The sequence below is a fragment of the Tinamus guttatus genome, unplaced genomic scaffold, assembly GCF_059628265.1.
Source record: "Tinamus guttatus ecotype Peru unplaced genomic scaffold, ASM5962826v1 Tinamus_guttatus_pri_ptg000213l, whole genome shotgun sequence".
Taxonomy (NCBI): Eukaryota; Metazoa; Chordata; class Aves; order Tinamiformes; family Tinamidae; genus Tinamus; species Tinamus guttatus.
The window spans coordinates 12,457,310-12,475,007 of record NW_028288747.1 but is presented as its reverse complement, the minus strand read 5'-3'; the positions used below and the strand labels follow the sequence as shown (position 1 = coordinate 12,475,007).

Genomic DNA, 17,698 nt, shown 5'->3' with positions numbered 1-17,698 from the left:
ATGGCAGACTAAACTAAACCCCACGTAAATCTTTTTTTTTTTTTTTCCCTCTCCTTATTTAAACCATCTTTATAATCATTCAAAAATTATCATGATCTTTCTGAACATACCTAATGGCTTCTGAGTCAATATGTACAGGAGCAATTCTTTCCAAGAGAAATTTGACCATTTCCAAAAAAGGATTTGTTGGCTGCTTTGGATTTGCAAGTTTCCGGGCTATCTCTCTCTACAAGAATGTTAGATTACAAGCAAGAATTACACTAATTTTAATTACTTTTTACACACCTTGAATAAGCAAAAAAAATATTAACCAAAAAAGATCTTTTATGAAAATAAGAAATATATAAAATTACATAAAAAAAGAGACCTTTAACTCTGAACAACTGTTTAAAGTGCAAATATTCAAGGCATAAAAGTTTGCTTTTCCATTTCCTTACCACACAGATGTCTGCCTGTTTACATGAACATGTAGGGCTAATTAAAAGTTCAAGCTGGGACCGAAGTTTCTCATCATCACCCAGAACCTGATTGAATTTCTTCACAAAATCTTGTGCTTTTCCAGGATCTGGAAGGTTTTCTACATGATTAAACACAATGCAAATGTAAGACAAATTTGCCAGTTCACTATGCCAGCATTCAGAGAAATACAATTTCCAGGAATGCTGTAGTAATGGTTGACAGAACTTTAACACTCACTTGCTATGGTCATCAGCTTTCCAAACATGGCAGCACTGTTTGCTTCTGACTGAGAACAGCAGCAAAAACAAAAACAAAGAGAAGATCAGTGACACCTCCTCACAAATCACACTTTTAAGCTGATCTGTTAGTTCTTCTGCAGCAGTTTGTTTTACTCTGTAATTTGACTATTTTGGTTTTGCTTTAAGACTAAACAGTAGAATAGTATAATAGAAACATTAACAGCTGGTACATACAAAAAAAGGGAGAAAAATTTAAAATAGCAAAGAATTGCAAAAACCCACTAACACACGACAATTAAAAATCATTTGTGTGATGCTGAAAGAAAAAAAAACTCAAAAAACCCCCCACAAAAAGCAAGCCTACCAACCACACACTTCCACTTAAAGTTTCTGCCAGTTTGAAGATACACTTACAAGCAACATTTCAGTATAAATACTTAAAAACTGCTGGTTTTAATCCCACTAAAAGATTTGCCTTATGTTATACAATATTGCACTTGAAAGCACCAAAATATATCATGAGAATTAAGGAAAGTCTGTCAAAAACAAAGCAAAAGAAAACTGAACAACCTTGGAATTTTCTTAACTCCTATCAAAATTACTCATTGGTAAAATCATGTGGTAAGCACAGGAAGGCCACAAAACACTACTGAAAGGAATTTAATGAAAATGCAATACTGTCAACATACTAAAAAAAGAAACAAAAAAATAACCCCCTCCCATACACTACAGAGTGCTAAGCACAAAGCAAACACTATAATATAAAATATGTAAATGTGTAACAGGCCCATAAGATAAGGTATTATTATTTTCTAAACCGTACAGTGGGCTGCTTATGCAAGTCTAGTAATTCTCGCACGTGACTCCTTAGCATGTTCTGGCACTTCCACATCTCATTCAATGCTCTGCAAAAGAGTAAAATCAGAAAAAAAAACTTAATCATTTATATGTTACAAGAATACGCTAAATATATTAGTAAAAGAGATTACTTATTTACAAGTACAACAACTGGTTCTAGTATCAAAAATAGCACTGCTCTAATCAAGGTGGAACAGATTTTTTTTCCCTTCAAATAAAAAAAAAAAAAAAAAGAATTGTAAACTCAAAACACTTCTATAAATATTAAATATTTTCCATAAAACTTGTATCTGTGATGTAACAACCAGACCATTCCATTATCTTAGCACAGCTTCACAACTTCTATTAAGTCTTCGAGGGAATATTTCAGTTTAAAAATAAAAATCTCTGAAGTTGGACTTATGCCAAATTTCCTATCCCTCTGCACTACCATCTAAACTAATCCTTTAATTGCAGTCCTGCCAAACATTATTTCCTTTATTACTATTTCTTTAAAATAGTAAGTATAAAAGATACTAGCGCACTTGAGAGACAATTCAGTCATTAAGTCACCAAAGTGCCAGGACTACAGTATTTCGTACTGATTCCCACCGGCCAGCTACAACAAGCATAACCTGCTTGCATACCTATGTATAACAATTCCATATATGCAGGACATCCACAATATGCCTTGCAATTGCCCAGTTATCTCAAAAATATTTTCACCATAACATCCAGGCCACGGTCACAAAGATTTCAGTTATGGATCCTGGCACTGAGCAAATCTAGAAGTCATCACTTGGGCACTTCCAATTCTGCCTGGACTTAGTCAAGAATGGCAAGTACAAATTCAAATGCACCCCTGAACATATGTGCTGAACACTTGTTCATAAGATAAATATACAAGAAAAAGAACTGTCATGATTAAAACCCTGGAAAATGTTAGTAAGCTGACCTTTCCTTATTGCTGAAGCATATTTCCTTACCCATTAAATTTCAATTTTTGCAATGACATAGACAATTTTAAACAAAACACATATTAATTTTGATATAAAACCCAATGTAAACAATGCAGATGAACAAAACTTTAAAATCACTCTCCAAATATTGAGGTGTCTTGTTGTTTAAGTAAAGTCAGTATCTAAAAACTGATGCAGTTGAAGAAAATATTTTGAAATACTTGCAAATAACACTGAGCATCAATTATTCATAATCTTACTGAAATGATAACAACGTAGGTTATTCACATAGTAAGCTATGTGAATAACAGAATAACCATGTACCACAAGTGGTAACCTAGTAATGTAATTTCTTACAAGCAAACAGGGTTCCAGAGGCGGATGAACTAAGAGCTGGTAAATGATTAGGCTAGAACCAAATCTTTGACAGATTATATAGATGGAAGCTATACAGGGACTACGCAGGTCATAGGAAAAGGCTGGAAAAGACATAAATATTTGCTAAATACCAACTATACTCACTTGACAGCATTTGGATCCAAGCTAGCATACAAATAGTACAAGCACTTCATTCTCTCTTCAGTTTCCAAATTGTGGGGGACGAGATACTGAGCAAAAATTTTCTCTACCAGTAATCTGCAGCAAAAGAAGAGATAAGGATCTCTACATTTCCAAAAGCACTGACATCTTTCAGATAAGCTGGAGGAACAAGGTATATCAGAATTTATTGAAACTAGATTTTTCAGCAGAGAAGAGAAAGAAAATTAATGGCCTTTCTCTCAGTTGCAAAAATCCCTTTCACTGACAGTAGAAAGATTAGCAAGAAATGCCTCTTCCTGAGAGCTCTTCCATGTCCTTTCTTATTTTCCTGAAACGATGCGTAAACCTTGTTTTTTTCTTTTCTTTTGGCTTTTGGAAGTTTTTTTTTGTCCAGTCTCACACACAGGAAAAAGGGACATAGACAGCAAAAAGCATAAGTAATGAATACAAGAATACAAATAGAAAATGGTAAAAATTAAAGTATCGTAGAGGAAAAATTTAAAATAAAAATGTACTTGAAAAAAAGCAAAACATTTGAAATTACTGATCATTCTAATACAAAAGCTAAAAATAAGCACTAAAAAGGAGAGACCAAGAAACACCAAAACGCAAGCCACAAAAGAAAAAAAAGGGGGCAACTAAATGACTACAAAGCAAGCAGAGAAATTTTCCAATTCCTCTCTTTTTTTCTGAACAACAAGAATTCACATTTTTACATAAAATATATGACAAAATATGACTATACAGTCCTTCTACTTAAAAACAGAAAAAGCCCTGAAATTCAGGCATTAATTTATACCAACAAAAAAAAAACTGTTTGGGATGTCCAGTCACACAATTTAAAACTGATGGACAAATATTTTGCGTGCTTGAATTTCCAGACTTTCTTTACAAAGATTCCTACTATGCTAGGGAGTGCCGGGCAGCACCCTGTAGAAGGCAGAGCAAGGTCAGAAGGACCTTATCTCTGCTCAGAGAAACTCCAAGGGACCAAACAGAAGAACAGAAGGATGGTCATGCATATGAATACAACTCAAGACACCTAAAATTTGGCTTCCTTCCTTTAAATATACATCTGATTACTGATAACTCCAAAAACTAGACTATCTGGGGGAGAAAACTTTAAACCTCAGGAGGTTCTATCCTCCATCATCACTTTCTTCAATGGAATAGGAGATAAGAAATATCAAAATAACTTACTATTCATGAATATAGCTTTAGCCTATGTCAGTACAGATACCTTTTCCAAAAATGCTGTTAGTCTAAAAGGTGAGAGTGCATCATGCCTCCCCATCCCTGTAGGTCAGGGTAAGGATTTATGAACAGGAAATATTTCTCCTGAGGAAAGTCACTAAGTGTTCATTGCCAGCTCGCGTTTCAGCAGCAGGTAACAGGGCAGTGTTGGAAGTGCTGTTATTTCACATCATTCTCTGTGCATTTGCTGCAAAACATGAAAAATCCCGGGCACGCAGCTGACAACTGGTTTTATGGCTGCAGGTTCTCAGACTTGATCGCACAGGCCCATCAATAACAGAAACAGTAGTTAGTGACGGGGTTAAGGGTGTTTAGATAGGATTTGTTCTGCTCCACTTTAAGCCTGAACACAGTATTGTGTGTGTGATACTGGGCTCTTACCCTTCAACAGAACTAGTGTTACTGCACACACACAATGGAAAACACTCCCAGGAACAGCCCGCTGCTTGCTGCTACTTTATATCCACATCACCCAGCATGGGGGAAAAGCCGGATGGGTTTGGCTAGTTCACGTGTGTGTGTGTGTGTGTGTCTGTGTGTGTGTGTGCAAAGGCTGGTTGGCTGAGTGAGAGATGACAGCATTTCTACAGCTCTCCAGGCACTAAAGTGCTCACTTCCTAATTCTAGCAATGATAAAGTCAAAATGCACGGAGAAAACAACCTGACAGCATGACTGAACATGGACTTCATTGTCAATCTTAAAAAACAGCATAATTCAGAGTAAAATTTAGGGTCCTAAACTAGAAGAACAACAAAAATAAAACAAACAATAACAACAACAGCAAAAATCCGTGTGCACTAGTTTTTCAGGAAAAATATGGCTTTAAATGGCTTAACCACGTCCTCAGAAGAAATCATTTTAGAGAAAGAAACTCAGCTTAGATGACACAGTCTTTCCTTGAAAGCTTTGGCCTCATTTCCTTTGCACTGTTCTGCATTTTCAGTAAGCAGGAATATTAAAAACATCTGCTACAATCACTATAAAACTTACACTCGTTCCCTATTCGGTATCAGCTTGTATGCTGAATAAGACATAAATGCACTAGAAAAAAAAACAGGAATCTCAAAATGCAGTTGAAAGTATGTTTGATGCATATATGTATATATAGATAGATAATATACATATATATTTAGAATCAGCTTTGTATAAACTAGGTGGGTTGTCAGTATTCGACAGTTGTCAGTATTCGACAGTCAGCATTCTTTCAGCGCGACTTTTGTGTATACAATTTTATAACTCTATTTTGCTTTTTTTTCCCTTTCTTAAGATGATAATTAAATAAATATGCAACTGTGGCCCAAGCAGAATCAGCAATATGAACCAAGTTAGTCCTCACCTCAACAGTGTGACATTATCCAAAAGAATTAGCTATAATTACTGATATCTGAAGTTATTAGTCCATTTGGACTAGGAGCTAAGATCTCGCAACACACTGAAGCAGCAGGTTATATAGGCAGGATGCTGAGAATTGTTATGAGAAATGGCAGAATTCTGGGTAGGCTGTATTAAAAATGTAGGCTGAAACTCCACCTTTGTGTCATCTCATAACTTGGCCTTCCTTGTGAAAGGCATAGATTAACAGAGAGCCGAAAACCCTGACCTCCTAACACCTTGGTCAAAACACTTCTGTCTAGGCCAATGGGTGGTTCAAAAATTAAAAGGGAAAACATAGAAGACCAGACAATAGAGGAACTATTTCTGATATTTCTATGGCTTTCATTCTACCTGAAGAGTCACACTGTATGTGGCATTGCAAAATGAGATATCACGGCAGAGTGTGCATGCACAACACTCACAGAAATTTGATTAATTTTAACATGCAAGTTTCTAGACAGTATTAGAAAATAAGAAATTAGTGTAGCAAAAGCCAAATTTGATATTTTTCCTATGCAGTAGCTAGTTAATAGCAATTTAGCACCATCACAGATCTAGTTCTAGCAGTATATAGACTAATACACAAATAATGTAACCATCTGGATCTTAACATACACTTCAATGATTATCAAATATATCATACTTAAAACTACAAAAACATGTGATAAGGACATCACTGGACATACCTCTTGTATTTTCATTTATTTTTCCTTTATCATTTTTCATTTTCAGAATATCTCTTATCACTACACAATTAAAATTAGGAATGCTTAAGTTGACTCACTTGTCATCAATGCTATTTTGATAATATATGTGCAAAAGTTTATCCTTTATCCAGCTCACTTTCTCTGCAGCATCTTTTCCAGCCTCGGCATGAAGACAGTACTTCTTGTACAGCTGTGCAAGACCCATCATAGCTTCTTTCCTCACTCGCCACTGGAGAAGGAAGAAATAAAAGGAGAAAGGAGGGTGGTTTTGCTAAGTAAACATCAAACATACAAAATACAGTAAAGATGTAGATGACTGAAAGACAAAACAGTCATATTCTGACCTAAGCTTAGGCATTGCAAAAAGCTGAAAAATGCCTTTTTGAACACCTAAATAGAATTCATAAAGCTTAAATAAGGTATTTTTCCTCTCTACTGTATGCAGTGAGTAGTATCTCTGCAGAGGAACCAGTATTCCCTTTTGCTGAATAAAGAAAAGCTTGGACCTGGTCAGTATAAAAAATATATAAGTACATCTTAACACACATGTCTGAACATAATCCTCCTTAAATCAGGTTATTCTGGGGCACTGATACCTGTTCTGAGAGAGGCATGAAACAGAGGTGGCAACTCTTTTTTGCCCAACACCTTCACAGTTAACAGGCTTGTCCAAATGCAGGAGATCTGGGTCTAAGGCCTATCTTAGCTTGCCAGAACTTGAACATTAGGCCACCTCCTGGGAGAAGCAGGAGACACCCTTTTTGCTGAAGCCCTGGAGACTCCATGCAGGACTCAAAGTGGATAATGACTGACTGCAGCTACCATACATGGAGTTCCCAGTTTCTAATCCTTGCTTCTGGTAGGGGTCAGAGATCTTACCCACTAGTATAAAGAGGAAATGGCCCCAAATTAAACACATGTTAACAGGCATGTTCCTTAATCTCTTTATGTTTATATGTGGAAGAAAATATACCAGAATAGATAAAGGATTCATTTAGACAGAACAGTGTGCTGAATATGCTTCCAGTTTTATAAACTTTCACCAATTTAAATTCTTTTAAAGACTTTTTTTTTTTCAGCTGAATGATTCACATAGGAAGTCTCACAGAAAAAGCTTCTTTTCCCTCACTGTCCAAGAAAAATGCATAGATCTCAGACTGCAAGAGACAGTTTCTTCCAGATCACAGCTAGGTATGAACTTGAACTCCAAGGGTTGACAAAGATCAAAATAATTAACCTTATTAAATACAAAGGTAGATACTAATGCTCACATTGTGTGTAATTTTCTAAGTCTTATTAAACTGAAGAGTAATTTTAGCAATGCTGAATGAGATGTTGCACAGGAGTTCTTAATACTTCTTCTGAGTGACTTTTCTTAAAAGTGCAAGAAGAGAGCCATGTTTGCTACATCTCTGCTCTTACAATCCTTGCACCCACTGTTTCCTGCTTGCACTGGGTAAAATTCACTGCAAGCAAGCCTTTTAAATTCTGTTCTCTTTTCACTGTATTATTTTCAGATAGCATCACCAAAAACATTAGTATTATGCATATATGACTATAAGATGAAACTACCTTAAAAAAAATAAGGTAGTTCCCTTCCTGTAAACTGGCAAGAGCTTTTGAGGGAAGAAATCCCTTCACGGATTAAAAGTTGTTTTTTTTTTTTTTCCTCTCTCCTCATTTCCTGAAAATATCTAAAATGATCCAAGTCCGTAAAGATTCTCAAGAAACTTTAGGAACTGTACTCCAAAGCAAAATTCCAGGTTTTGGCAAATATCTACTCACAGAGCTACTTTGCTAACTGGGGCAAAAAGGATGGATTTGAAAACTGTAGTTTTTTGCTGTTTTGTTTGTTTGAAATAGCTGTAACCATTACACAAATACCCACACAGACTAAATCAAGAGTCTTCTCTTACTAATACGGTCAGCATAAAAAATTAGCTAAACAGGGTATCAGTTTGCACAATTTAGAGTATTTATAAAATATTACATATTGTTTTATGAAAGACAAAGGCAGCACTGATCTGACATGAAAATAACCAGTTAAAACAATGAGCATTTTACCTCAGCACCTTTCTGAGAAATACTCCTTTTTATGGTAAAATCTACACATATTTGACCCACAACTGCAGGCCCCGTAAGAATTAGATGAGGTCAAACTGGTGAAGAGACAACACATGCAAGTTTGTAGTACATTTGTCAAATGGGGATCTGACTATGAGAGGTTAGTATAGTTGGCAGAAGACCACCAAGATCTTAAAGCTGAAGAATAACTGCATAATGCACTATGTCTTCTACTGAGAAAGTCTTATATAGAAAATAAGCAGGCAGTTACAAGGATGTATTAATGCCCCCTTCCAATTTGAAAAAAAAAAAAAAAAAAAAAAAAAAAAGAACTGAAATGATGAAAGTTTACAACCACCTGATATTCACTACAATACAATTTAATGATATTTACAAAGGCATGCTATATTCTTCAGGTCTACTTCAAATTGCTAAGTACCCTTTTATAGTCATTTCCAGTTGATCCTTAATTTCTTAATTTTCCCTTTTCCTCAGGATAGGGTTTCATTAAAGATATCTCCAGAGATTTTTATAAGAGAAGCGTCACCAAGGTGAAATCATTCTTTGCTGATGAGCTTCCAAAAAGGCACCTGTCCTCTTGCCATGCAACCTATCATCAAACCTACGACTGATGAGGAATCATGAAATCAAACACACACACGAGGAGCATTAATGAGCACCACAAGGCCATGGTGAAAATGGAAGTGAAAAACCCTGCCACTGTAAAAGCCATTATTACAGCTGTGCTACCAACCTCTTGCCACGGATGGTGAGAGGCTAAAGGAGGGCAGATATACTATGTGGTAGATACAGTACCAATCATTCCTTCCTGACTAGGTGAAAATTGTGGTGAGAAGTGATTCAATTACAGACACCACCTCATCTAAAAAGAGGACCAACATCAAAAAAAGAATTAGAGAGGCTACCTAGAATTACGTGATTTATGGGAAAAAGCTATCTCCTATCAAATAGGAACTAAAAGATAAATATCTTTACACAGCAAAGTGTGCTATTAAAACATCATCTGCCACAACCAAAAGAGTTTGAACAGTAAAGACCACAAATTCTAGTAAACTGAATGTTCATCCTTGAAATCCCTGATAAAGTATGGCAATAATCTGAGAACCAAATTACCGATAGCTAAATCTGAGAACCAAATTACTAATTAAACACCTTTACCAAAGACTTTAGAATCAGGAAGCCGTCCTAGACTGCTTCTAGCACTGGAGCATGACCAAGGTTTATTCTATGGGGAAGCCTGATGAGTTTCTTAAATGAAAGTGTCATTTTATGTTTTAGCACAAATCAATAAGATGAGTGGTAACAGAATCATTAAGACCAAATGACTTCTTAAGCCCATCCATGACTTTTACAGGAACTCAGAGATGATGCATCAAATACAAAATGTTCTGTTATTGCGATCTGTCACGTAGTTTATGAAACTGAAGGAATAGGAAGTGGCAAGTGTGAAACTGTATTTTTAGAAATGGGATGAAGAGTAACGCACTACTGACTACACCTGACTTTAAAAAGCAGAGAGGCTGAAACAAAACAGCAACAGGCACTGAAGAAAAATAACATTATTGCTAAATCATTACAATTTATATAGAAGAAGTCATACCTAACAGCAAAAAATCAGATTCACAAGAATGACAGTAAAATGCATGTGGATTTAAAAAAAAAATCCAGCAAAGTTTCACATGGAGGAACTTAAAATGAAAATCTTGTTGTCAACTAACTAAAACATAGGAAAAAATGTACAAAAAAAGAATGGCTGGTTTTCCCAACAAAGTGAAACTACTGATGGGACCACTTGTTACTTGTTCCACACATTCATTAAATTTGAACTTACTGATGCAGATGTCGGACACTTACAAAGTACAGTTTCAAGAAACAACTTGATAAATTCACAGAAGAAAGTTCCATCAAAAGCTATGACGAACACGATCAAACAGATTTAAGAAATCCTTAGATCACAAATTGCTGGAAGCCAGAATTGACCACTGTGAGAATTACACTGGGCTACAGGGAATATCAGTCTAAATCTATACAGCTATTCTTATATTCTTACAATATGACAGCATCTCTCACAAAACAATAATCTTACTTCCTTGATAACATGTATACTGGTGTCTTCATAATATGGTATGTTCATTAAGATGCTCTGATAAGAAAATGATTTTTGCCACAGCACTCTAGAATCAACTCTAAGATTCTCTCTTTTGATGGGGTTGGGTTTTTTTTTTGTTTTGTTTTGTTTTTGCTTTTACCATTTGTATTAGATGCAGATACTACCAAAATAAAATATTAAAACTTACCCTTTTGTCTAGCGTTCTTTCCCTTACAAAGCCAAGCAGCTGGTCATTGACTAAAGAGAGATCTCTCTTGCCCGCAGTAATAATTGTAACAATAACATCATGTCGAATGGCTTCCTCTGGGTCGTGTGACCTAACCTTCAAATATTCTAATCAGAAAGAATGAGTAAATTAGCTTTCTTTTTGTAGATATGACGCCTTTCAAATTCCAAATAGTTGCCAGCCATACCTATCCTAAACAATATAATCTATTAAGCATGGAATTGCTTCAAAGAAACATCTGTTCTTCTAGCATTTTTCACATTAAATATTAAAAGATATCTTAGGTAACTTTAAATATTTAAGGATTATAAAAGTGAATGGCTTTTTCAATCAGTTTGCAAGAAGTAATGAAGTGTAATAAAACTGTTTAGAATATACTGAAAATATTACAAAATGAGCAAGAAGACACTCTTATTCCCGAGGATACAATAATGTAAATAATAAATTAAAAATACTGAAAGTCTCTGAGGATTAGTTTACATTGAAAAAGAACAATATTCTCAGCTAAAGCTGAAATTCAAATCATAATTAGAATGATGTTGACTCCAACAACATCACTCCACGTTTTAGAGAAGCATGGTGCCATTTTCTAAAGTCAGTGGAAGAGATTACTAGCGAACATATCAATGTGGGAAAAAAAACAAAAACAAAAAACCGAAAAAACAGTATGTTTCATAAACACTTGCTTTGATAGGCCAAAAGTTTTGCTAGGATGTGGCAGTACTTTTAGACCCATTCCCCCACAGATAGCCTCTAAAAGCTATCTTTACAAGACTCTCAGTCTTAAGAAGTCCAGGCAATGCCGCACTCTCTCCTCTGCCTAATAACTAGCACTTGTCTTCAGCAAAAGGCCACTGCTCATTAGTTAGCTCTTCTACCCAGCATTCAACTTGGTCCTCATGTATTTTAGAACTATACTGTTATGTACAGAAATAATGACATTCTTCCTTATTCATTTCTCAAATTATTCTAATCCCTCATATCAGTATCTTACCAGTGAGGTCTTTTGCTAAGTCTGGATGGTTCATTAAACAGTGACTGGCAAATTTCACACTCTCTAATCTCACAGGGACATGGATATCATTGAACCTAGAGGGAAAGATGATGGCAAAGGTTAATTTTTCATTAGCCTTGCAAATCAAGATTATTCTCTATGTAGTAACATATGTTGATAATAAGTCTCATTACCCATTAAAACACTTTTAGAAGGCAAAATATTACAAAAGAAATATTTGCAATTAATCTCCACAATATATCTCAAACATACAAAAAGTTGTATACTATTTCTTGTGAAACTAAGAAAGACAAAAACGAAAGGATGAACTTGCTGTGTGAAATAGTGACCCAACGGACTTCATCCATCAACTTTTGAACATAATTCTATATAGACTGTGGAGACTATTGGTAGATATTTACACATATGGAACTATAAATATATAAAATCTTCACAGAATATATACCATTTGAAAACATTCACCACTATTTTTTGTATTTGCTAAAAAGAAAATATTCAGTCAAAAGAGGAATTACACATGTAAGAGGCAGAGTTAAGCTCTATGAAATTCTAAACAATATTGTTATATCTCTAAGCTATATTCCTCTATCTGACAAACATATATCAATCCTTTGAGAACATAATTCTAAAATATAATTTATGCAACTCTCTAAACCTTTAACAAGAGAATTTGCTGTGCAAATGCAAAAAGTTACATCCTCTGAAAACACCTCTGAAATCCTCTGAAAGAAAGATACAGTACTATAAGGAAAACTCAGCATAAATAAAGAATGACAACTCTGAAGTCTGTCCCTAGTTCTCTTACCGCCCAAGAAAGCACTGCCAAAGAGGACGATTCTGTGTCGCCAGATCAGAATCTTTAGAGCCAAAGAGTTTGGCCAGAAGTCGAACAACAGCCAAGCGCTCTTCTCCATCATTGCTCTAAAAAATAAAGTACAAAGGAAACTGTAAAGTGTCACCTGGAACATCCTAATAATTTCTGTCTTCCTTTTTCTTCTGTTCTTGTAAGTTAGATTAAAATGGGAGTTTTAAATAACTGCTGATAATCCCCAGTCCTCCTGTGCAGATCATTAGATGAATATGAGGAAGAATATACAAATACCTAATTAAGCTAACATATTATAGCCACTAATCAGATGGCACTTTGAAAAATTCCTTCTCTTTCAGGCATAAGCAGCACATGCCATAGTTTGAATAGTATATCCATATCTCTAGTAGTTTCAACAGTCAATGATCTCATTTTTATTTTAAAACATATTTTATGCACAAGATTGGACAGTAATTAAGATGCTCATATGAACAGATGGGCACTAATAAAACAAAAGACATTTAGAATAGAATTTCCTCGATACTTTTTTTTGATTATTTTTGTTTGCTGTCACCATATCTGTTCAGCTACTGTTTTGTTACACTCTCATGAAAAACAAAGTTATTTAATCATAACAGCCACCTCTTCCTCCCCCAAAATGCAAAAACCACCCCCAAAATCAGCGTAAATGAATTATTTTCAAGGATGCAATCCATCCTTTTCAAAAGGAGTCAGCTGACTTACAGTTGATTATGACGTGTAATAAAATATTTAGAGATAGTTTCCTCTTCTGTTAGAGCATGATATCACCCAAGGAGATTATGCAAACCAATGTAAGCCTGGTGCTCTTACATTCCATGAGAGAAACCAACCACAGTCTAACCACGTAATACATTTCGGTGAAATCCAAAGATTAAGTATAGGTAAGATTTACATTAGATCATACATAGTTATCACCATAAAGACTCCGTGTTTTATATGTCTGCATAATATACACTTGGAAAGACAGAAAGTACACACAAAAAAATGAGTATCCCTATTTAGAGTTACGTTTATTTCTAAAACAAAATTATAAGCAGAAAAGTTCTGTCATTCCAGTAAGATACTTACTGGATCTGTAGATATATACATTACATTGGAACTTACCTTAAGTTTGAATTCAAGCTGCGGCATGACAGAGAGCAACAAGTGAGGGTCTATGGCAAAAAGCTCTTGTATCAAGTCAAACACATGTTCTGATAAGTCGCTTACTGAAGATTTTCCCAGTACCAGAACCTGGTTAAAAAACTAGAAGGCAAACATTATTATTTAGCAGATTGCCTTAATGAAAATACTATTTAAACATTTTAACATAATATGATTTATAGCTTAATTAGAAGGTACTCAAAGCACATATTTCATTAGATCAAAAGAATGTCACCCCTCAAGCAAATCCAAACCAAATATCCCTTATAATTCAGTTTTATTACTTCCACCAGGACCAATTAATTAATGATAAATTGATCACTTAATAGCAATGGAAATCATCTACCCCATTCTCCCCTCCCCAAGTAAAATTAACAGGCAATAAAGAAAAACTGTTAATTTAAAAATGCAAAATCATAAATTTTTAAGTTGAGAATAGCTTTAAAGTGAGTTTTCTTAAAATTCAAAGCAATTCAAATTGAAGGCCATCGTGCTGAAAAAAAAGCTTCTCCACTTTTACTCAGTTTTAAAGAACGGCACCAATTTATAATAGGTCTTGTGATATCTGATAGTAATTTGTTTAGTATAAGACGGTTAGTGATCAGGAAAAAAAAAAAACAAAAAAGACCAGTGTGTAGCCTAAAGTACAAGTAATTTGTCCTACATTTGTAAAATTCTAATATGCACAATATACTTCCATTGATACTGTGAATTAGTATTAATAATATTTGTGCAGTGCAAATGATACAAAGTTATTTTATACTTGATTAAGAATGTAAGAGGAACAATATTAATTAACTCAAAGGTCACACTAACAACTATCCTGTTCCCAGCTATGACTAATTACAAAAGCTTAAAGAAATATGGGAATTGGAAGGTGGTATTTGTCAGGGAAACTCCCTGAGCTTTCAAACATTTACTGATTAATCTTTCATGAATTTGTCTAATTTCCCTCTTAACCCTCTTTGACTTTTAAGACTACTGGCTTCAGCAATGAAGGAAGACATCAAACAGAAATAGTCTACACTCTCCACAAGGCTGAATGAAGTAGCTGCAGATTGTAACTGAATCACAGCGAGTAAAGCTGGCCAGGCTGAGTAAAGCAAGTTTCAGCTAAACAAAGTCTGGTGAAGAGCTGAGCATCTGAAATGCTATCCGAAAGACAGGATAAAGCAAAGATGACTGATTGCTAGACAGATGCAGCACTAACAATTCATTTTGTTGCAACAGGATTTTTTGGTCCTTATTAATGCTGAAAGACAGGTCATCTTGGACTCAGTTGCTGAACTTCACACCAAGGTAGATTACTTTCCTCTTTAGTTATTTTAATCACTTCACATTTCTTTTACAAGCAAGTTAAGAATATTCTATTTGGAAAATTATATTCTTGTATTTTCATTAAAAATCAGAATTTTATGAATATTTATTTTACAAAAAAGCAAACAAATCTGCAATAAATCAAGACAGTAAGTAGAAGACAGCAGTTAACATGAATGAATCAATTTACTTACATTGGCAATACATGGTTCAATGGTCTGGACTGTCCTTTTCAGCAGGACTTTTGCAAGATCAAATGCTTGTTTATTAAGGTTCTGAAATAAAGAAAAAAAAAATTTAAGATTACAATCTACTTCAGATTACTTCTTTCTCTCTGGAAAGATATGCTGTATCACAACCCTATATGTTTTCAAGGCCATCAAAGTTCATTTATGTTAATTACACAGCTGTTAGCTTACAAAAATCTTAGAACTAGTTTTTCACAACCTAAGAACAATACGTACCAGCCACGTCACTTTTAACACATTCTTTATCACTCTAGTTGTAACCTTTACTGATGAATATAGTAATAGATTAATATTTTTTCCCACTTAAAAACTAAAGATTTTGAAGAAAAAAATGCCATACCTTCCTATTTTGGAATTAATATGCACCAAATTTACCATACTGAAAAATGAATTAGTATAACTTACTCTACATATTATTTAAGGAGGTTACTTTTTCTCCCCCTCACATACTCATTAAAAGTAACTGCTGAGATAACCCATGAAAAACACCTGAACTTGGGATAGATTTAGCTGTAAGTAAAAGCCTGATTGCAACATAACAAATGTCTACACTGTTTTTATTCCTCTCAAGCAAGCAAGGAATCAAGAGTACATCTGAAAAATGTGACTGTCCAAATCTCCACAACACCCAATATGCAGTATCTCATCTCACCTCATCTAGGGATTACTGCACTTTGAAAGGAGAGAAAAAAAAAAAAGGAGGGTGGATTAGGTGATTGTCTTGAAATTACAAACTATTGCAGAAAAAAAATACAGCTAAAACCTAGGGATGACTAATTCTCAGAAAGCCAATATTCGGCAAGTCCACACTGAAAATTACTTCCCCATGGTCTTCCAGCTGATAAGCTGACAACTAGAAAGATAGCTCTCATCAGGTGTTAGCACAGAGAAACACAAAGAGCCAAAAGCTCGAACAAAGACCTCCCTGGTCACCACAGCGGGAAATCGATGTCTCCTGATACACCCCAGGCAGGTGTGTATAAACCCTTTTCAAATTCTTACTTCCACAGAATATCACACATTTTTTTTTCCCCCCCAAACTGGACTACGACCAGAATCTTGCTGGCAGGTAAGTCCATATTAAAATAAAGGACTGCCAACCACACTGTTCATACAGGAAAAGGATTGATTGCTATGAAGCTTTTCTTTTTTTCTACAGCAGATTTCCTTCTGTATTTGTTATACTCCCAGTGTCCTCAGCAAGCAAGTGCAAGAACGTTGCTTCCAAATGCAGATTCCAGATCCAGTGCAATCCACATGGTGATGGGCTTTTTTTTTTTTAAAAAAAAACACATAGGCTAATCAGAGCTAAAAATTTATATAAACAAACAAAAAAATTCATTCTGCTAGGCAGAATACAAAGCCTTGAAGATCTGGATGGACTGCTCATGAGACGCTGATCATAAAAAAAGCCGAAGAAAGCACTGATTTCAAATACCAGAAATAGACATTTTTTAAAAGAAATAACCTTGACACAATGTAGGGGAAAAGAATCTCTAAACAGACTGAATGAAAGCATTAAAGTTAATAAAAAGAGCTACAGACTGATGTCATGGGTCTTCTGATACTGCTATTCAAAATCTACGCTTACCAAAGAATCACATGAGCATACGCAGAGAGATGAACAACATACAGCAAAGCTACTTTATTGATAAAAGTATAAATGAATATAATACAGATGCTGACATAGACTGTACTGCAGGCCTAGGTACTGGCATCACTCTTTTTAATTGCAATATTATCTTATACAATGCAAGAGAGTTTAGAAATCTAAAATGAAGCCACATCCAAAAATATGTATTTCAGCTCCTCAACAAAGACAGAACTTCCATTAAATATAATAATCTAGGCACATTGATATCTTTATTGATATATTTATTAATTACATATTTATTGATATCTTTATTATGATTGATATCTTTATTATTAAATAACAGACAATAGTTCCTATTCAATTATTTTGCATGGATGTCTTATTATTATATTATTAATAGTATTATTATTATATATCCTGCACAAGTAAACAGACTACGCTTTTCATGCTATGTTGCTTCTGATTTCCATAGCCAAAGACAGACAATTGAAACAACCATAGAATTTCCTAGATGTGTGCATGAAAGGAGAATATAATTACTGCAGTCAAACTCTGCCATACAGAGCAGACAAAAGAGCTTTCTGATATATCTAAAACCACCACACGAAGCAGTGCTTTAAGTTCTAATGTTAAAAGAAACAAAAAAGTCAGAGGCCAAATACCAAGCAAAGTATGCAACTGAACACAGATTTCAGAGTGTAATTTGAGCAGTCAGGATGGGCAAGTCAATGAACACCAGC

The 17,698-nt window shown here is 34.8% G+C and overlaps 1 protein-coding gene across 2 annotated transcripts in view; it reads right to left on the bottom strand.

Moving 5' to 3' along the window:
• PDS5A (PDS5 cohesin associated factor A) overlaps positions 1 to 17,698 on the bottom strand; it is a 74,426-nt gene that overhangs the window by 21,851 nt on the left and 34,877 nt on the right. For both annotated transcript variants that reach the window (XM_088524760.1, XM_088524761.1), the window contains exons 7-17: positions 15,311 to 15,391; positions 13,761 to 13,901; positions 12,612 to 12,727; positions 11,786 to 11,880; positions 10,753 to 10,898; positions 6,448 to 6,599; positions 3,017 to 3,130; positions 1,522 to 1,603; positions 697 to 745; positions 438 to 577; positions 111 to 226 (exon numbers count right to left, since the gene is read on the bottom strand). In XM_088524760.1, coding sequence (XP_088380886.1) covers positions 111 to 226; positions 438 to 577; positions 697 to 745; positions 1,522 to 1,603; positions 3,017 to 3,130; positions 6,448 to 6,599; positions 10,753 to 10,898; positions 11,786 to 11,880; positions 12,612 to 12,727; positions 13,761 to 13,901; positions 15,311 to 15,391 — 1,232 coding nt within the window. The remainder of the gene's footprint in view (positions 1 to 110; positions 227 to 437; positions 578 to 696; positions 746 to 1,521; positions 1,604 to 3,016; positions 3,131 to 6,447; positions 6,600 to 10,752; positions 10,899 to 11,785; positions 11,881 to 12,611; positions 12,728 to 13,760; positions 13,902 to 15,310; positions 15,392 to 17,698) is intronic.